Source organism: Neophocaena asiaeorientalis, unplaced genomic scaffold (genome assembly GCF_003031525.2).
Source record: "Neophocaena asiaeorientalis asiaeorientalis breed wild unplaced genomic scaffold, Neophocaena_asiaeorientalis_V1.1 scaffold171, whole genome shotgun sequence".
NCBI lineage: Eukaryota > Metazoa > Chordata > Mammalia > Artiodactyla > Phocoenidae > Neophocaena > Neophocaena asiaeorientalis.
The window spans coordinates 11,574,628-11,591,915 of record NW_020174013.1 but is presented as its reverse complement, the minus strand read 5'-3'; the positions used below and the strand labels follow the sequence as shown (position 1 = coordinate 11,591,915).

The following is a 17,288-nucleotide window of genomic DNA, read 5'->3' as shown; positions in this document are numbered from 1 at the left end:
CCCCCCCCAAAAAAAAAAAAAAAAAATCACCAGGCCTGCAAAGAATCATGTGGTCAATCCCTAATACATCTAAGATAATAACTCTGTAAAGCAGAATGAGAACACTGGTTACGTAAATCAGTAAGGACACAAAAGCAATGAGTCTGCAGCCCCCGAGGCAAATTCTGCCACCTTGATTATTCCACCAAGGGCCTACACTAGTCATCATGCCACGTTGTCAAGTTCATCTGTCCATCAATCCCCTACTGAGCCCCTCCCATGAGATGGGCACTAAGTATTGGGTCAGTTTGCTGCAGGGGGCTATGCTCCTGGAAAACATTCACGGCAGCAGCCACTTAGAAGATAGGCAGAATTTTAAAATTCCCACTGACTCTTCCTCCTCACATTTAATTTGTTTGGAGTTTTCTTGGGCATTGCCTCGAGTCTAGAAAAGCTGAGGCATTCAGGACCTTGTGTGAAAAACCCGAGCTTTCCACACAGTTTTGCTTGCATGGCCGAGCGTTTGCTTGCTTTGGACTGATGAATCCAGCTTGCCTTTAGAGAAGGTAGAGGGTGGCTAAGGCCACACAGTGGCTCTGAATAGCGTAACTAGCCTGTGCTTCACGAAAACCTACCCTGCAGAACTTGATCAATCAAAGACCGAGGCATCTGAAGCCCTAACTGTTTCCCCCTGGAGTAGAGCACAAAAGCTGATGTCACTGCACGTGCCTGCTCTCTCTTAAAGCAAGTAGTTATTTCACTTCTGCTAAGTGGAGAGAGGTAGAGGGAGGGAGAGAGGGGGAGAAAGGAAGCAGCAGAGGGGAGAGAGAGAAGCTAATGAATGTATGACAGGTACGAGGAGTCAGACTCAGCCTTGAAAAGAATAATGGGGTACCTCTCAGAAAAAGAGACCACGTAGCTTTTTTGAATTCAGATATTAATGAGACTAACTGAAATGGAGAATGAGGGAGAAAGCAAGATGGAGAAAAGATTCCTCAGAACCTAGAAGGATACTATTGTTGAGAGGAAGTTTCATTCTATGAATCATACATGTTAAGTAAATAAATCAATAAACCTTTCTCCCTTTTACTTTTCAGGGATATTTCTTCCACTAAACTGCAGGCCCTGCCCAGCTATGGGCTGGAGTCCATTCAGACGCTAATTGCCACATCATCCTATTCTCTGAAAAGACTGCCCTCAAGAGAAACACTTACCAACCTCCTGGACGCCACGCTGACCTACCCCAGCCACTGCTGTGCTTTTAGAAACATGCCAACAAAAGAGTGAGTAAAAAACAAATGGTAAAGCCTGCCAAGCTGTGGCAGAAACTCAGATTCGAAAATAGTCAGCGGGTCGATGGCCCCCTGCCCCTTCACTCCCTGCCTTCTAGACCAGCTCCATAGTCATGGGGTCACTTTCAGACAGACCAGAAGAAAATGAACTGTCCTATTTCCTCCTGAAAACTGACTCCAAATAGTCGATTCAGCCTGCAGCTAGAAGACCCTCATAGCTTATTCTTAGCTAATTCAAAACTCTAGCCTTAAATCAGACGATAACTGCAGTTGCAAAATGGAGTACAAAACTGGTATCTCAAAGATCAACTAGCCCTAATCCTTATCAGAGAGCATCATTTCTAAAGAAGTGGAGGAAGTAGGCTCAGTAGGGTGAATTTTACCTAATGACTTAATCCTTAGTTAAAAAAAAAAGAAAAGAAAACACTATAGAAGGTTTCCAGTGTTTGGTTTTTTTCTTGTTTTCTCAAGCTATTTCTCTCCCAACAGAAGACTATCTTCCATTACAGAACAGATTCCTAGCCCCCTAAGGATTAGCTTAGTGTGGGGACAGAAAAGGCACAAGCTCCTGGCTGGTTTGCGATCAGTGGGGGACATCTTACTGATTCAACTAATTCATTTCAATCCAGAATGGAATGGCAGGGTGTGAAGGATTTCATTCTTTCCTTAAAGCACTGTTCTCCGGACTTTTTTTCTTTCTCACTGAAATGCATACTAAGAAATACTGTTTTTACATTGCAACCCAGTAAACACGACACATGTAACTGAAATAAAACAAAGCACTACTTAACTGTTTTACATGTGATCCACTGATATTCTCTTGTCTATTTTATTTCATGTTTTCTGCTTTTGATGCTAGTCTTGATTTACTTATTGTTTTCATGACCCACTAATGGGTCACAACTCACAGTTGGAAAAACGTCACCCTAAAAGGATATTATACAGCCTAAGCAGATATTCTCAATCAATTAATTAGATGAGGCACTAAGAGAGGGACACTAGAATGTCACTGTCTTAGAATCAACCTATTTATAATTAATCAACCAGCACGTGTTATCATCATACACCTACTTTGTGCCTTGCATAGGTAGGTGCAGTTCTACCTGAAGCTTTTGAGGTAACCAAGAAGACAGATCACTCACTGTGCTCAGAGAGCTATGCGCTATTAACTGCGCTTCAAAGAATATTAACTGAGTACTCGCCGTGTTCCAAACGCTATGCAAAAGTCTGAAGATACAAAGATGAGTAAGAGCTCATCCCAACCATCAGAGTCATAGGCAGCTGTCTGGGGACAACACACATGACAGCCAATATTTAATCCAAGAAAACAAATGTTATGATAGAGCTGAGAACAGAACAGAGTACTCTGGGAGAACAGAGGGAGAATTTCTAAATGGCAGCAGGGCTTATGGAAGGCTTCCTGAGGAAGTGACTTCTGCTGAGCCCTGAAGAACAGACAGGAGTTAGCTAGACACGTGTGGGGAAAAGCATACCAAGAAGATGGAATAGCTTGTGTGAAGGCACAAAGGCAAGAGACAGTGGGATGAAAGTCATTCAGAAAAACTGAAACAAGAAGACTTATGGTTACATGGAGGAGGATGAGTGAGGAGAGGAGACCAGGGAGAAGCGGGCTATGATGGGCTCTGAGTACCAGGCCAAGTTGTTTAGAGGACGGGGAACCACTGAAGAATTCAAAACAGAATTACTCAGATTTGCTTTTGTAAAGTATCACTCTGGTAGCAAGGTGGAGGATGGGCTGGAAGTGAGCAAGGCTGGTGAGAGAACAACTAAAACAAAGGATACAGATGCCGGTTTATGATAAAGCTGATTCTGGTCACCTCCACTTTTGTGGCAAAGAGGTCACATCACTTCTGAAATTACTGACATGTTAAAACTTTAGTTCAGGGTTTTTTTATTTCAGTAGATGAAAGAGACTACAACCTCCGGGTTAAGAAAACAAACAAACAGCATTATGCAATTGTGGGCCAGTATCAAAGTGAGATGGGAATGCAGTCACACAGAGGTTCTCTTGATTGGAATTACAAGCTTCAACTGACTCCCTCTCTATCTCTAAAGCTAGAAACCTTGGATGTTAGTGAGGATGGAGAGCCTGAAGCTGGGTCAGTGGACTGTTTGTGCAAACTCTGGGTCACCCCTCTGCCCTGCAGCTGCTGTGTGGATAACGCACACAGCTGCCTAGGCAGATGGCCCCCAAACTCTCCTTGGTATCTATGATAAATATTTCAAAAAAGATACAGTAGACAGAACCCAGTGCTATTATCTGAAGGCCAAGAACAACCACATTTCCTGTTAACTGTAGATTGGTTCACACAGTGTCTCTAAGTATCAGATACAGAGCCAGCATCGAACACACACACAATCTCTCTCTCTCACTCCCTCTATCTCTCATGCAAAGTAACAAGCTGATTAATTTTTGAAAGTGAGTCCAGAAGCTCAGATAGTTCTTATATATTCTCCACCTTCCTGCTTTTACACAAAGGAACTGTCTTGTTCATCCTGGAGAAGAATAATACACAGAAATATGCATTCTGGATTGCCTCATTTCTCCTTCCTCCTCAGGAAAGGCTGAGGTTCGCACAGCCTGCTCTCCTTCCCGCTATTTCTTCACCCAGTTTTCCTTTGTTCCTCCCTTTGGTTTCATCTTAGGAATAATAGAAGTACAGCCTTCTTTTAATTTCTTGACATTTGCCCCTTTCCATAGGCTAAATTTCTTAGAGGGAAACATGAATGAATAGGGAGCACCCACATTATATTTCTGCACATAATCCAAAAAAGCAGAAAATTCACATCATAATGTCAGGTCCAGAATCTTCAAATCTTTACAAAAGAGATTCCCAGTTGTAATTCAAAGCCATGAATTTTGAATGGTTATTTGTTCGTCGAGGCCGGTGCGGTGAGGAGAGCAGTGAGGAGCAAACCTTAATACACCACGAAGATAGCTTTAAATGAGCATTGAAAAATCCATGATTCAATGTGATACATTTAAGTTTTTTTCATCTCCAGAGCCCACACAAAAAACTTAGCATTCAAAAGCACCTTATCTAAGCTGGAAGCACGATAATGATAATTCAGAAGCCTTTACTCTCTCCCAGGAAGCGTTTCAGATAGGACAATGGTGCAGAACACGAGGCTGATGTAATAAGTAGAGAATTTGGATGAACAAAGCATAAATAGACATGATCAGGTTTAGTTTAAAAACCAAAAGCTCAACTGTGGTTGTTTGTTTTTACCTCTTTCAGGCAGAATTTTTCATTTTCCATTTTTAAAAACTTTTCCAAACAATGTGAAAGCACAGCAAGGAGACCAAATAATGAAACACTGTAAGTATTTGCATGCAAAGAAACTCGGGGAGCCATGTCTCATTCTGCGTGCATCTTATTATTATCAGTGCCAAAGATTTCTTTTTTATATATAACATCTTTATTGGGGTATAATTGCTTTACAATGGAGTGTTAGTTTCTGCTGTATAACAAAGTGAATCAGCTATACGTATACATATATCTCCATATCCTCGCCCTCTTACATCTCCCTCCCACCCTCCCTATCCCACCCCTCTAGGTGGTCACAAAACACCGAGCTGATCTCTCTGTGCTATGTGACTGCTTCCCACTAGCTATCTATTTTACATTTGGTAGTGTATATAGGTCCATGCCACTCTCTCACTTCGACCCAGCTTACCCTTCCCCCTCCCCGTGTCCTCAAGTCCATTCTCTACCTCTGTGTCTCTATTCCTGTCCTGCCCCTATGTTCTTCAAAACATTTTTTTTTTAGATTCCATATATATATGTTAGCATACGGTATTCGTTTTTCTCTTTCCAACTTACTTCACTCCGTATGACAGTCTCTAGGTCCATCCACCTCAATACAAATAACTCAGTTTCGTTTCCCTTTATGGCGGAGTAATATTCCAGTGTACATAAGTGCCACATCTTCTTTATCCATTCATCTGTCGATGGACACTTAGGGTGTTTCCATGTCCTGGCTATTGTAAATAGAGCTACAATGAACATTGTGGTACATGACTCTTTTTGAACTATGATTTTCTCAGGGTATATTCCCAGTAGTGGGATGGCGGGGTCATATGATAGTCCTATTTTTAGTTTTTAAAGGAACCTCCATACTGTTCTGCATAGTGGCTGTATCAATTTACATTCCCACCAACAGTGCAAGAGGGTTCCCTTTTCTCCACACCCTCTCCAGTATTTATCGTTTGTAGACTTTTTGATAATGGCCACTCTGACTGGTATGAGGTGATACCTCATTGTAGTTTTGACTTTCATTTCTCTAATGATTAGTGATGTTGAGCATCCTTTCATGTGTTTGTTGGCAATCTGTATGTCTTTGTTGGAGAAATGTCGATTTAGGTCTCCGGCTCATTTTTGGATTGGGTAGTTTGTTTTTTTGATATTGAGCTGCATGAGCTGCTTGTATATCTTGGAGATTAATCCTTTGTCAGTTGCTTTGTTTGCAAATATTTTCTCCCATTCTGAGGGTTGCCTTTTTGTCTTGTTTATGGTTTCCCTTGCTGTACAAAAGCTTTTAAGTTTCATTAGGTCCCATTTGTTTATTTTTGTTTTTATTTCCATTTCTCTAGGAGGTGGGTCAAAAGGATCTTGCTGTGATTTATGACATAGAGTGCTGTACCTATGTTTTCCTCTAAGAGTTTTATAGTGTCTGTCCATACATTTAGGTCTTTAATCAACTTTGAGTTTATTTTTGTGTATGGTGTTAGGAAGTATTCTAATTTCATTCTTTTACATGTACCTGTCCAGTTTTCCCAGCACCACTTATCGAAGAGGCTGTCTTTTCTCCATTGTATATTCTTGCCTCCTTTATCAAAGATAAGGTGACCATATGTGCATGATTTTATCTCTGGGCTTTCTATCCTGTTCCATTGATCTCTATTTCTGTTTTTGTGCCAGTACCATATGGTCTTGATTACTATAGCTTTGTAGTATAGTCTGAAATCAGGGAGCCTGATTCCTCCAGCTCCATTTCTCTTTCTCAAGATTGCTTTGGCTATTCGTGGTCTTTTGTGTTTCCATACAAATTGTAAAATTTTTTGTTCTACTTCTGTGAAAAATGTCATTCATAGTTTGATAGGTTTATTGCTAGGTATTTTATTCTTTTTGTTGCAGTGGTAATTGGCAGTGGAATGCAAGAGATTTCTGTGCATTAATTTTGTATCATGATACGTTACCAAATTCATTGATTAGCTCTAGTAGTTTTCTGGTAGCATCTTCAGGATTCTCTATGTATAGTATCATGTCATCTGCAATGACAGTTTTACTTCTTTTCCTATTTGGAAAAGTTTTATTTCTTCTTTTCCTATTTGTCTTGTATATTATTTGTTGTTTTTCCCTTGCTGCTTTTAATATTGTTTCTTTGTATTTAACTTTTGATAGTTTGATTAATATGTGTCTTGGTGTGTTTCTCCTTGGATTTACCCTGCCTGTGACTCTCTTGCTTCCTGGACTTGACTGTTTCCTTTCCCATATTAGAGAAGTTTTCAATTATAATCTCTTCAAATATTTTCTCTGTCTCTTTCTTTTTGTCTTCTTCTTCTGGGACCCCTATAATATGAATGTTGGTGTATTTAATGTTGTCCCAGAGGTCTCTAAGACTGTCCTCAATTCTTTTCTTTCTTTTTTCTTTATTCTGCTCTGTGGTAGTTATTTCCACTATTTTATCTTCCCAGTCACTTATCCATTTTTCTGCCTCAGTTATTCTGCAATTGACTCATTCTAGAGAATTTTAAATTTCATTTATTGTATTGTTCATCATTGTTTGTTTGCTCTTTAGTTCTTCTAGGTCCTTGTTAAACATTTCTTGTATTTTCTCTATTCTATTTCCAAGATTTTCCCATCATCTTTACTATCATTACTCTGAATTCTTTTTCAGGTGGACTGCCTATTTCCTCTTCGTTTGGTCTGATGGGTTTTTACCTTGCTTCTTCATCTGCTGTATATTTCTCTGTCTTCCTATTTTGCTTAACTTACTGTGTTTGGGGTCTCCTTTTCGCAGGCTGCAGGTTTGCAGTTCCCGTTGTTTTTGGTGTCTGCCCCCAGTGGGTTAGTTTGGTTCTGTAGGTTGTGTAGGCTTTCTGGTGGAGGAGACTGGTGCCTGTGTTCTGGTGGATAAGGCTGGATCTTGTCTTTCTGGTGGGCAAGACAGTGTCCGGTGGTGTGTTTTGGGGCTTCTGTGAACTTAGTATGATTGTAGGCAGCCTCTCTGCTAATGGGTGGGGTTGTGTCCCTGTCTTGCTAGTTGTTTGGCATAGGATGTCCAGCACTAGAGCTTGCTGGTCGTTAAGTGGGGCTGGGTCTTAGCATTGATACAGAGATCTCTGGGAGTGCTCTCCCGGATTGATATTACGTGGGGCCGGGAGGTCTCTGGTGGACCAATGTCCCGAACTCGGCTCTCCCACCTCAGAGGCTCAGGCCTGACAACCAGCCGGAGCCCCAAGATCCTGTCAGCCACACGCCTCAGATAAAAGGGAGAAAAAAAAGAAAGAAAGAAAGAAAAAGAAAAAATAAAGTTATTAAAATTAAAAAATATTATTAAAATAAAAAAGTAATAAAAAGAAAGAAAAGAAAGAAGAGAGAAACCTTGATTGTAGGCAGCCTCTCTGCTAATGGGTGGGGTTGTGTCCCTGTCTTGCTAGTTGTTTGGCATAGGATGTCCAGCACTAGAGCTTGCTGGTCGTTAAGTGGGGCTGGGTCTTAGCATTGATACAGAGATCTCTGGGAGTGCTCTCCCGGATTGATATTACGTGGGGCCGGGAGGTCTCTGGTGGACCAATGTCCCGAACTCGGCTCTCCCACCTCAGAGGCTCAGGCCTGACAACCAGCCGGAGCCCCAAGATCCTGTCAGCCACACGCCTCAGATAAAAGGGAGAAAAAAAAGAAAGAAAGAAAGAAAAAGTAGGATCCCACATGCCATGGAGCGGCTAGGCCCATGAGCCATGGCTGCTAAGCCTGAGCGTCCGGAGCCTGTGCTCCGCAGCAGGAGAGGCCACAACAGTGACAGACCCACATACCACAAAAAAAAAAAACAAAAAACAAAGATGGAACACTAGGACAAATGGTAAAAGCAAACCTACACAGACAAAATCACACAAAGAAGCATACATATAAACACTCACAAAAAGAGAAAAAGGAGGAAAAAATATATATATATACATATAAAAAAGTAAAGGAAGAGAGCAACCAAATCCATAAACAAATCTTCAATGATAATAAGCTCTAAATACCAGACTGAGATAAACATAAAACCAGAAACAAATTAGATGCAGAAAGCAAACCCCAAGTCTTCAGTTGATCCCAAAGTCCACTGGCTCAATTTTGGGATGATTCATTGCCTATTCAGGTATTCCAGAGATGCAGGGTACATCAAGTTGATTGTGGAGATTTAATCCGCTGCTCCTGAGGCTGCTGGGAGAGATTTCCCTTTCTCTTCTTTGTTCGCACAGCTCTTGGGGTTCAGCTTTGGATTTTGCCCCGCCTCTGCATGTAGGTCACCCTCTGGTGTCTGTTCTTCGTCCAGACAGGAGGGGGTTAAAGGAACACTGACTAGGAGGCTCTGGCTCACTCAGGCCAGGGGGAGGGAGGGGTATGGAATGCGGGGTGAGCCTGTGGTGGCAGAGGCCGACGTGATGTTGCAACAGCCTGAGGTGCGCTGTGTGTTCTCCCGGGGAAGTCATTTCTGGATCACGGGACCCTGGCTGTGGTGGGCTGCACAGGCTCCCAGAAGCGGTGGTGTGGATAGTGACCTGTGTTTGCACACAGGCTTCTTGGTGGCTGCAGAAGCAGCCTTAGCGTCTCATGCCTGTCTCTGATGTCCACGCTGATAGCCGCGGCTCGTGCCCGTCTCTGGAGCTCCTTTAGGTGGTACTCCGAATCCGCTCTCCTTGCGCACCCCGAAACAATGGTCTCTTGTCTCTTAGGCAGTTCCAGGCTTTTTCCTGGACTCCCTCCCGGCTAGCTGTGGCATGCTAGTCCCCTTCAGGCTGTGTTCACACAGCCAACCCCAGTCCTCTCCCTGGGATCTGACCTCGGAAGCCCGAGCCTCAGCTCCCAGCCCACACCCACCCCAGCAGGTGAGCAGACAAGTCTCTCAGGCTGGTGAGTGCTGGTCGGCACCGATCCTCTGTGTGGGAATCTCTCTGCTTTGCCCTCTGCACCCCTGTTGCTATGCATTCCTCCGTGGCTCTGAAGCTTCCCCCCTCCGCCACCACCCCGTCTCCGCCCACGAAGGGGCTTCCTAGTGTGTGGAAACTTTTCCTCCTTCACAGCTCCCTCCCAGAGGTGCAGGTCCCATCCCTATTCTTTGTCTCTGTTTTTTCTTTTTTCTTTTGCCCTACCCAGGTACGTGGGGGAGTTTCTTGCCTTTTGGGAAGCCTGAGGTCTTCTGCCAGCATTCAATAGGTGTTCTGTAGGAGTTTTTCCACATGTAGATGTATTTCTGACGTATTTGTGGGGAGGAAGGTGATCTCCATGTCTTACCCCTCTGCCATCTTGAAGGTCTCCCCCCAAGGATTTTCTTTTGATAAAAGTCTTGGTTGGGGGCATGTTTGCAAAGCATTTTTTATAGTTTTAAAATGGGGATTCTTTTGTGTGTTTTTTTGCAAGTGGCATCCAGTTGATCAATTATCTCTTTCAACTGGTTAAAAATAAATACTTTAAAAAAATATACCTAGGGCTTCCCTGGTGGCGCAGTGGTTGAGAGTCTGCCTGCCGGTGCAGGGGACACGGGTTCGTGCCCTGGTCCGGGAGGATCCCACAGGCCGCGGAGCGGCTGGGCCTGTGAGCCATGGCCGCTGAGCCTGCACGTCTGGAGCCTGTGCTCCCCAACGGGAGAGGCCACAACAGTGAGAGGCCCGCGTACAGCAAAAAAAACAAAAAAACCAAAACATATTCATGCTACAGTTACATTAAATTTTCTTCAGGAATTAAAATTTTATTTGCAGGTATTTTGATGTCACTAAGAGCTTTTTTAATGATAGCCTCATTTGTAAGGATTTTCACTAGTCATGTGGTCAGCATTCCACAAAGATTAACTGATTGCAGGCACAGCTTCTACAAGTAGCCGCTTCCCTTCAAGGAGACTTGGGCCACCTTGATCATTATGCTCTGGAGCTTAGAATTATTCAGACTTAATGCTATCACTGACACACACTAGACAGGAGTTCCACTTCTATTCTACTAACTGATTTTTTTCAACATTTTTCAGCTGCTTTGGCACTTCACATACCTTAAAATGTAAAAGAGCATGCCTCAAAAGATAATCCCAGTGTCCCTATGCCACATTTACTGCAATTTAGAAGTTTTATTATTTCCCTTCCATTCCCATCCCCTCCCCCATGTCCTTCAGGCTACAAAACCAGATGCCCTTCTAAGATACCTTGCCAATCTCCATTCCCTCCTCTACATCTTTTTCTTTTCTTTTCTCTTTTTTCCTATCAATCTGCAAGATATATAGAGTCAGCAGGGTAATATGATAGGAGGATCCTGGGCTTCAGAGCTCCTCAGAGTTGGATATGAATTCTTTTTTTTTTAAGATTTTTTTTTTTTGATGTGGACCATTTTTAAAGTCTTTATTGAATTTGTTTCAATATTGCTTCTGTTTTATGTTTTGATTTTTGGCCACGAGGCATGTGGGATCTTAGCTCCTCGACCAGGGATCAACCCCATACCCCCTGCATTGGAAGGCAAAGTCTTAACCATTGGACCACCAGGGAAGTCCCATGGATATGAATTGTTGGCATTAATGTTCCTATAACACTAGGTATCCCTGGGCAGTACTTATCTTTTTTGAGACTTTTTTCCTTAACTGTAAGGGACAGCAGAAATATCATTTGGCTTTCAGAACCATGAGAGCGAAGGGAGTTTTTAAAGATTGTGACAGCATCGAGGGTACCTTATATTATAGCCTGTATTCTTCTTTTCTTTTTTCCTTCATTTAGGTCTGACACCAACTATCCTCGAGCGTTCCTTTTCCTCACCATTCCTACTTTTCTCTCAATACACTCTCCATCATCACCTTCCACATAACTCTTTTGCAACCATATGGCTTTTTTTTTTTTTCTCATTAATAGGAAACCACTTCTGGGTAGAGTCAATGGTACCATCAAGGGGTGTTATGGGGGAAGGGGAGACTTACTTCAGTCTCAGTAACCATCAGCCCCTACCACTCCATGCCATTCAAACTGAGCATCCAACCTTGAGTTTACTATGCTAACACTGTTTTAAAACAAGTCCTCTAATCTTCAGCATCCCCAAAACTACCTGAAATTAACACATAATCTAAGTAAAAAGAGCGTGTTCCCTGTGAAAGCATCTTGTGTGATAAGTCCCCTTCCTTCCCTTCCCACCAGATTGCTATTCCCGAGTCCCTGGAGTTTAGAAATTCTAGAGCCAGCCTCTAAATCTTATCTGCTCTCCCCAAGGTATTACGGTGCCCTTACTGCTATGGTTGGCCCCACTGTCCTCCTAAAATCCCTGTCTTTTCTCCTGCCTGTTGATTGTAACTGGAGCAATGGTGCTACTGCTTCTCCTTCCTCTGATTCAATATTGCTAAGCCCATCCAAGTCCATTCACACTCCCTGCACAGCCTTCAGTACTAAAGACAGCTCCATGCTGGGTTTTGTCAACAGTCATGTTGTTGCCCTCAGGAGCCATCCCAGGACACATGTTAAGTAGCAGCAGGTAGGTTTTTGGTCTGAAGACAAATCACCAAGGAGAAGAATTGCTAGACGTGTGCCCAGTAGGGCAAAACAAGAAAGAGCAAGGGACCAGGGGAATGGGAAAGGGAACTTTTTTTTTTTAATTTATTTATCTATTTTTGGCTGTGTTGGGTCTTCGTTGCTGCGCACAGGCTTTCTCTAGTTGCAGCGAGCGGGGGCTACTCTTCATCGCGGTGCGCGGGCTTCTCATTGTGGTGGCTTCTCTTGTCGCGGAGCGCGGGCTCTAGGCGCGCAGGTGTCAGTAGTTGTGGCATGCGGGCTCAGTAGTTGTGGCTCACAGGCTCTAGAGTGCAGGCTCGGTAGTTGTGGCCCACAGGCTTAGTTGCTCTGCAGCATGTGGGATCTTCCCAGACCGGGGCTCAAAGCCGCGTCCCCTGCATTGGCAGGCGGATTCTTAACCACTGCGCCACCAGGGAAATCCAAGGGAACATGTTTGACCTCTCAGTGATACAAGTTTATTCAGAAATCATGGCAGAATTTTTAGTGGCTTTGAATTAGTGCTTCTAATAGCAGCTGAAGTAGTTCTAACAAGGGGAAAGTAGTAAGGGAAACTAAAGCGGCAATAGTTGGGAAGTTTTCATCTGATTAAATATAAAGGCTATTATTTTGTAGGAATCATCTGGGGAACTTGCTTAAAATGCAGATTCCTGGGCTCTGTCCCTGGAGAGTTAGATTCAGGGTCTGAAGTAAAGCCAGGAATCTTCATTGTAACAAAGACTCTGGTGATTCTGATGCAGGTGGTCCAAGGACCACACCTTGAAAAATACTGACTGAGAGATAGTGAAGTAGAAGAAAGGCCCCTGGACTATGCATAGGAAGACCTAGCATTGCCACTAGTGCCTAGTGCTGAGGGACCTGAGGCAAGTCACTTACCTCCTTTAATCTTGGTCTCCTTACCAATAAAATGAAGGGTTCAATGAGCTGGTCTTTAAGGACCTTGCCAATGGTAAGAAAAAACCTATTTTCTCCCATCATTCTTATAACCACCATATCTCTTTAAAGATTTAAAAATTAGGTAATTATGCTGATGTGAATGAGGACAAACTGTGCTACTTACATTTAATAATAAAACAAGTGAGGTTCCTATGCGGTCTCCTGTGTGTGGCAGCAGTACTTCTCCAGTTCCAGTGTGGTTTCTATGATATGCTAGCACGTTTTTGGAGTCCCCAGTCATAGATTTCTTTTCCATTTTTTTTTAATGTGTTTCTTCCCTTAGGTAATTGTATTGCTCAAATATATCATTTTATCCACTCACTGTATTAGGTACACACTTCCTTCTACAGAAAATGAGAAGCTAAGTTTTAAGACTAGAGAAAAATGCTCTTTTAATGTGTGAGGAACTCTAAGGTGAAATACATATTTGTAATGGCCCTGACAGAAAAATTATGCCCCTTTCTCCACCTCCCAAGATTGTATTAGCCGACTGTGGGCAAAGAGAAAATTTGTTAAGCCTACATGCATCATACTGTATCATTCATTGTCTCTGTATCCTCTCAATTCCTTTCCAAGCCAGCATCACCCTGGTTTATTCATTCCACAAACATTTATTGAATGGATAGCTCAACATTTATTGAGCTAAAACTATGTGAGGCACTGAGATTTTAGACATAAATAAGACCTAATCCCCTGACTTCAAGGCTATTAAAGAATAGCCTCACAGACTATGAAAGAAGACATGCATCATCACATAATGGCAATCTAGTTTGAGAATTACAATAGTACTTAAGTGCAGTCATGGCTGAGAGAAGGGGTGATAAACTCCTTAGAGGTGTAGAGGAAAGGCTTCATAGAGATGCTTATCTTTAAAGATCAGGAGGAATTCTCCAGAGAAATGAGGAAAGAAAGGGAAGAAGAAACAGCACACTCAAATACAAAGGGATGAAACAGTAGAACTTATTCTGAGAGCCACATGTCGTTTCATGTGGTTGCACAGGGGATTTGCAAGAGATAATTATGAGAATCTCTAACAGTCACTGAGCACTTGATAGGTGTCAGGCATTATCCTGAACAATCTACATGTGTTAATACATTTAATCCTTAGCACAACCCTAATGAGGGAGGTATGATTATTATCCCTACTTGGCAAATGAAGAATCTGAGGTACAGAGATGTTAAAATAACTCTCCCAGGTTTACACAGCCAGTAAAAGCTGGAACCCAGGCAGTCTTGCTTTAGAGCCCATGTCCTGCACTGTGCAGCACGACTGCTTCTTAGAGATGAGACTGGAGAAGGAGAAAGGACGAAGATCAAGGAGAGACTTAGAGGTCATCACAAGGAGTCTGGAGTTTATCCCCTAGCCAATGAGAATCTAGGAAATGTTTGAATTAATATATTTGTGCGTAAGAAAGGCCATACAGAAGGAATATACAGATGCACTAGAAGAGGGCTAAAACTAGAGGAAGGATGCCAGGAAGAAAACTAATGTAATTGTCCCTTAAGAGAAAATGAAAATCTGAACTCAAGCAGTAGCCAGTGTGGTTGGGAGTAAGGGAGTGGCGGAGGTGGGACTATTCCTTCTCTAGGGACAGAGCCCCTCTTCAATCCACTCTCTGAATTTGACTCATACTGTAAGAAATATCTATTTAAAACTATTTCTTCCTATTGTTCATGACTCTATTCTTCCTCTGCTCCTAAATTTCTATCGAGCAACCTACCCTTGGTTTCTATTTCTCAACTGGCCTATCTGACTAGCCAGGGACTTAAGTGCAAGCGTGTCCTTCAGTAGCTGGTGATCTTTAATGATGTGAGCCTTCCAATCCCATTTGTGTTCTACTACAGACAGACAGCTTGGTAACAGTTTGGTTGACAACTAAAGGAGATAAATAGTTAATAAAATGTCAAGAAAGGGTTCTTTTACATTGAGCAAGCAAGATTATGTCTCTAGATTTGTTTTCCAAAGAAAATCATCCTCTGCAAACAGCTTCATTAAGTCTTTGCATCATTGTGTAAAATCTACATATTAAAAAAAAAGTCTAAATGGCTTTTCATTCCCTTCTTAAGGAAATCCTACATCAATTCCGAGTTCTCAGATAAATAAATGTAAGACTAAGGCTGTTGTGACTTTGTTTGCTTTTTGTTTATTTCCCTTAAAAAAACACTACGGATGATTGCTGAATATTTTCAATACCCAGAATCATAAAAAGTCTAAGTTTACATTGAGCCAAACTATTCTTCTTACAGTTATTCTGCCATCTTTGCTGAGAGCGAACTGAGTGGCTGGGATTATGACTATGGTTTCTGCTTACCCAAGACACTCCAATGTGCTCCTGAACCAGATGCTTTTAATCCCTGTGAAGATATTATGGGCTATGACTTCCTTAGAGTACTGATTTGGCTGATTAATATTTTAGCCATCACGGGAAATGTGACTGTCCTCTTTGTTCTCCTGACCAGTCGTTATAAACTGACAGTGCCCCGCTTTCTCATGTGCAACCTCTCCTTTGCAGACTTCTGCATGGGGCTCTACCTGCTACTCATTGCCTCAGTTGATGCCCAAACCAAAGGCCAGTATTATAACCATGCCATAGATTGGCAGACAGGGAGTGGATGTAGCGCTGCTGGCTTCTTCACTGTATTTGCGAGTGAACTTTCCGTCTACACCCTCACAGTCATCACACTAGAAAGATGGCACACCATCACCTATGCTATTCAGCTGGACCAAAAGCTGCGATTAAAACATGCTATTCCGATTATGCTTGGAGGATGGCTCTTTTCTACTCTAATCGCCATGTTGCCTCTTGTGGGTGTCAGCAGTTACATGAAGGTCAGCATTTGCCTCCCCATGGATGTGGAAACCACTCTCTCACAGGTCTACATATTAACCATGCTGATGTTCAATGTGGTGGCCTTCATCATCATCTGTGCTTGCTACATTAAAATTTATTTTGCAGTTCAAAATCCGGACCTGATGGCTACTAACAAAGATACAAAGATTGCTAAGAAAATGGCAGTCCTCATCTTCACCGATTTCACCTGCATGGCACCAATCTCTTTCTTTGCCATCTCAGCTGCCTTCAAAGTGCCCCTTATTACAGTAACCAACTCTAAGGTTTTACTGGTTCTTTTTTATCCTGTCAATTCGTGTGCCAATCCGTTTCTGTACGCAATTTTCACAAAGGCATTCCGAAGGGATTTCTTTCTGTTGCTGAGCAAATTTGGCTGCTGTAAATATCGAGCTGAACTTTATAGGAGGAAGGATTTTTCAGCTTATACCTCCAACTGCAAAAATGGCTTCACTGGATCAAATAAGCCTTCCCAGTCTACCCTGAAAGTGACCACATTACAATGTCAATATTCAGCGGTCCTGGACAAGACTTGCTGTAAGGAGTGTTAACTGTTATATCAGTAACCACATTACTGAATTATACTTAAATATGTTAAAAAATTATCTGTACCAGTAATTTTAACAAAGAGCTGATTTCAGGAAATTATGTTAGGCACCTTAGGCAAAAAAAGACCTCTTCCTAGCTCAAAGTGTGGTCTATGACCATTGCCAGTCTAAAAACTATGCGTCACTGGCACATAACCATACAGAAGTTGAGAGTGTTTAGAAACTTTTACAGCAATTTTGGCAGAGTAATTTTATGTCGGTTGAATCTAATATTTTTAAAATGAGGTGATATTTTGCATGTCTTTAATTTTTTCTCATTTTGTCATTGCAATAATTTTTATTGCATTTTATAAAAATGTTAGTCCATAACATTTGAAGTTTAAAATAACTTGTTCTTTTCATCAGATAGCTTGAGAAATACACTCTAGAGATGCACTGTTCAATCTGGTACCCACCAGACACATGTAGCTAAATTAAAATGAAATTAAAAATGTAGTTTCTCAGTTGCACTAGCCCCATTTCAAATGCTCAATAGCCACACATGATCAGTGGTTACCCTATTAGACAGCACATACACAGAACAGTTTCATCATCACAGAAAGTTCTATTGGATAGTGCTGTCCTAAAGATGTTTATCTATCCCATCTAGGTTCTACTATTTAAAGTAAAGTGAGCATCTGAAGGCACATTTCAGCCTGTTGGTTTGGTGTTTAGTCTCTAAAGAGCAATGAAGCATTAAACAGTATACTGTAAACTCCTTGTGGGTAGGAACCCTGTTCTCAATTTTGTTTCCGTCTCCTAGCTCAGGATCTCGGCAATAGTATCCAACAAATGTGCTGAATTACACTGAAGTTATAAAATCAATAAGGGAAAAAAATTTTTTTTTTCTTTCTAGGGCCCTATCTTTTATGGAAGTAAAAGA

The 17,288-nt window shown here is 42.0% G+C and overlaps 1 protein-coding gene across 1 annotated transcript in view; it reads left to right on the top strand.

Annotated features, from left to right (window-relative positions):
• Positions 1 to 16,550, top strand: part of LHCGR (luteinizing hormone/choriogonadotropin receptor) — a 61,307-nt gene extending 44,757 nt beyond the window's left edge. The window contains exons 9-11 of the mRNA XM_024753501.1: positions 1,077 to 1,262; positions 4,532 to 4,612; positions 15,217 to 16,550. Of these exons, the coding sequence (XP_024609269.1) occupies positions 1,077 to 1,262; positions 4,532 to 4,612; positions 15,217 to 16,369 (1,420 nt within the window). The 3' untranslated portion in view covers positions 16,370 to 16,550. The remainder of the gene's footprint in view (positions 1 to 1,076; positions 1,263 to 4,531; positions 4,613 to 15,216) is intronic.
• The last annotated feature ends 738 nt before the right edge of the window (positions 16,551 to 17,288 follow it).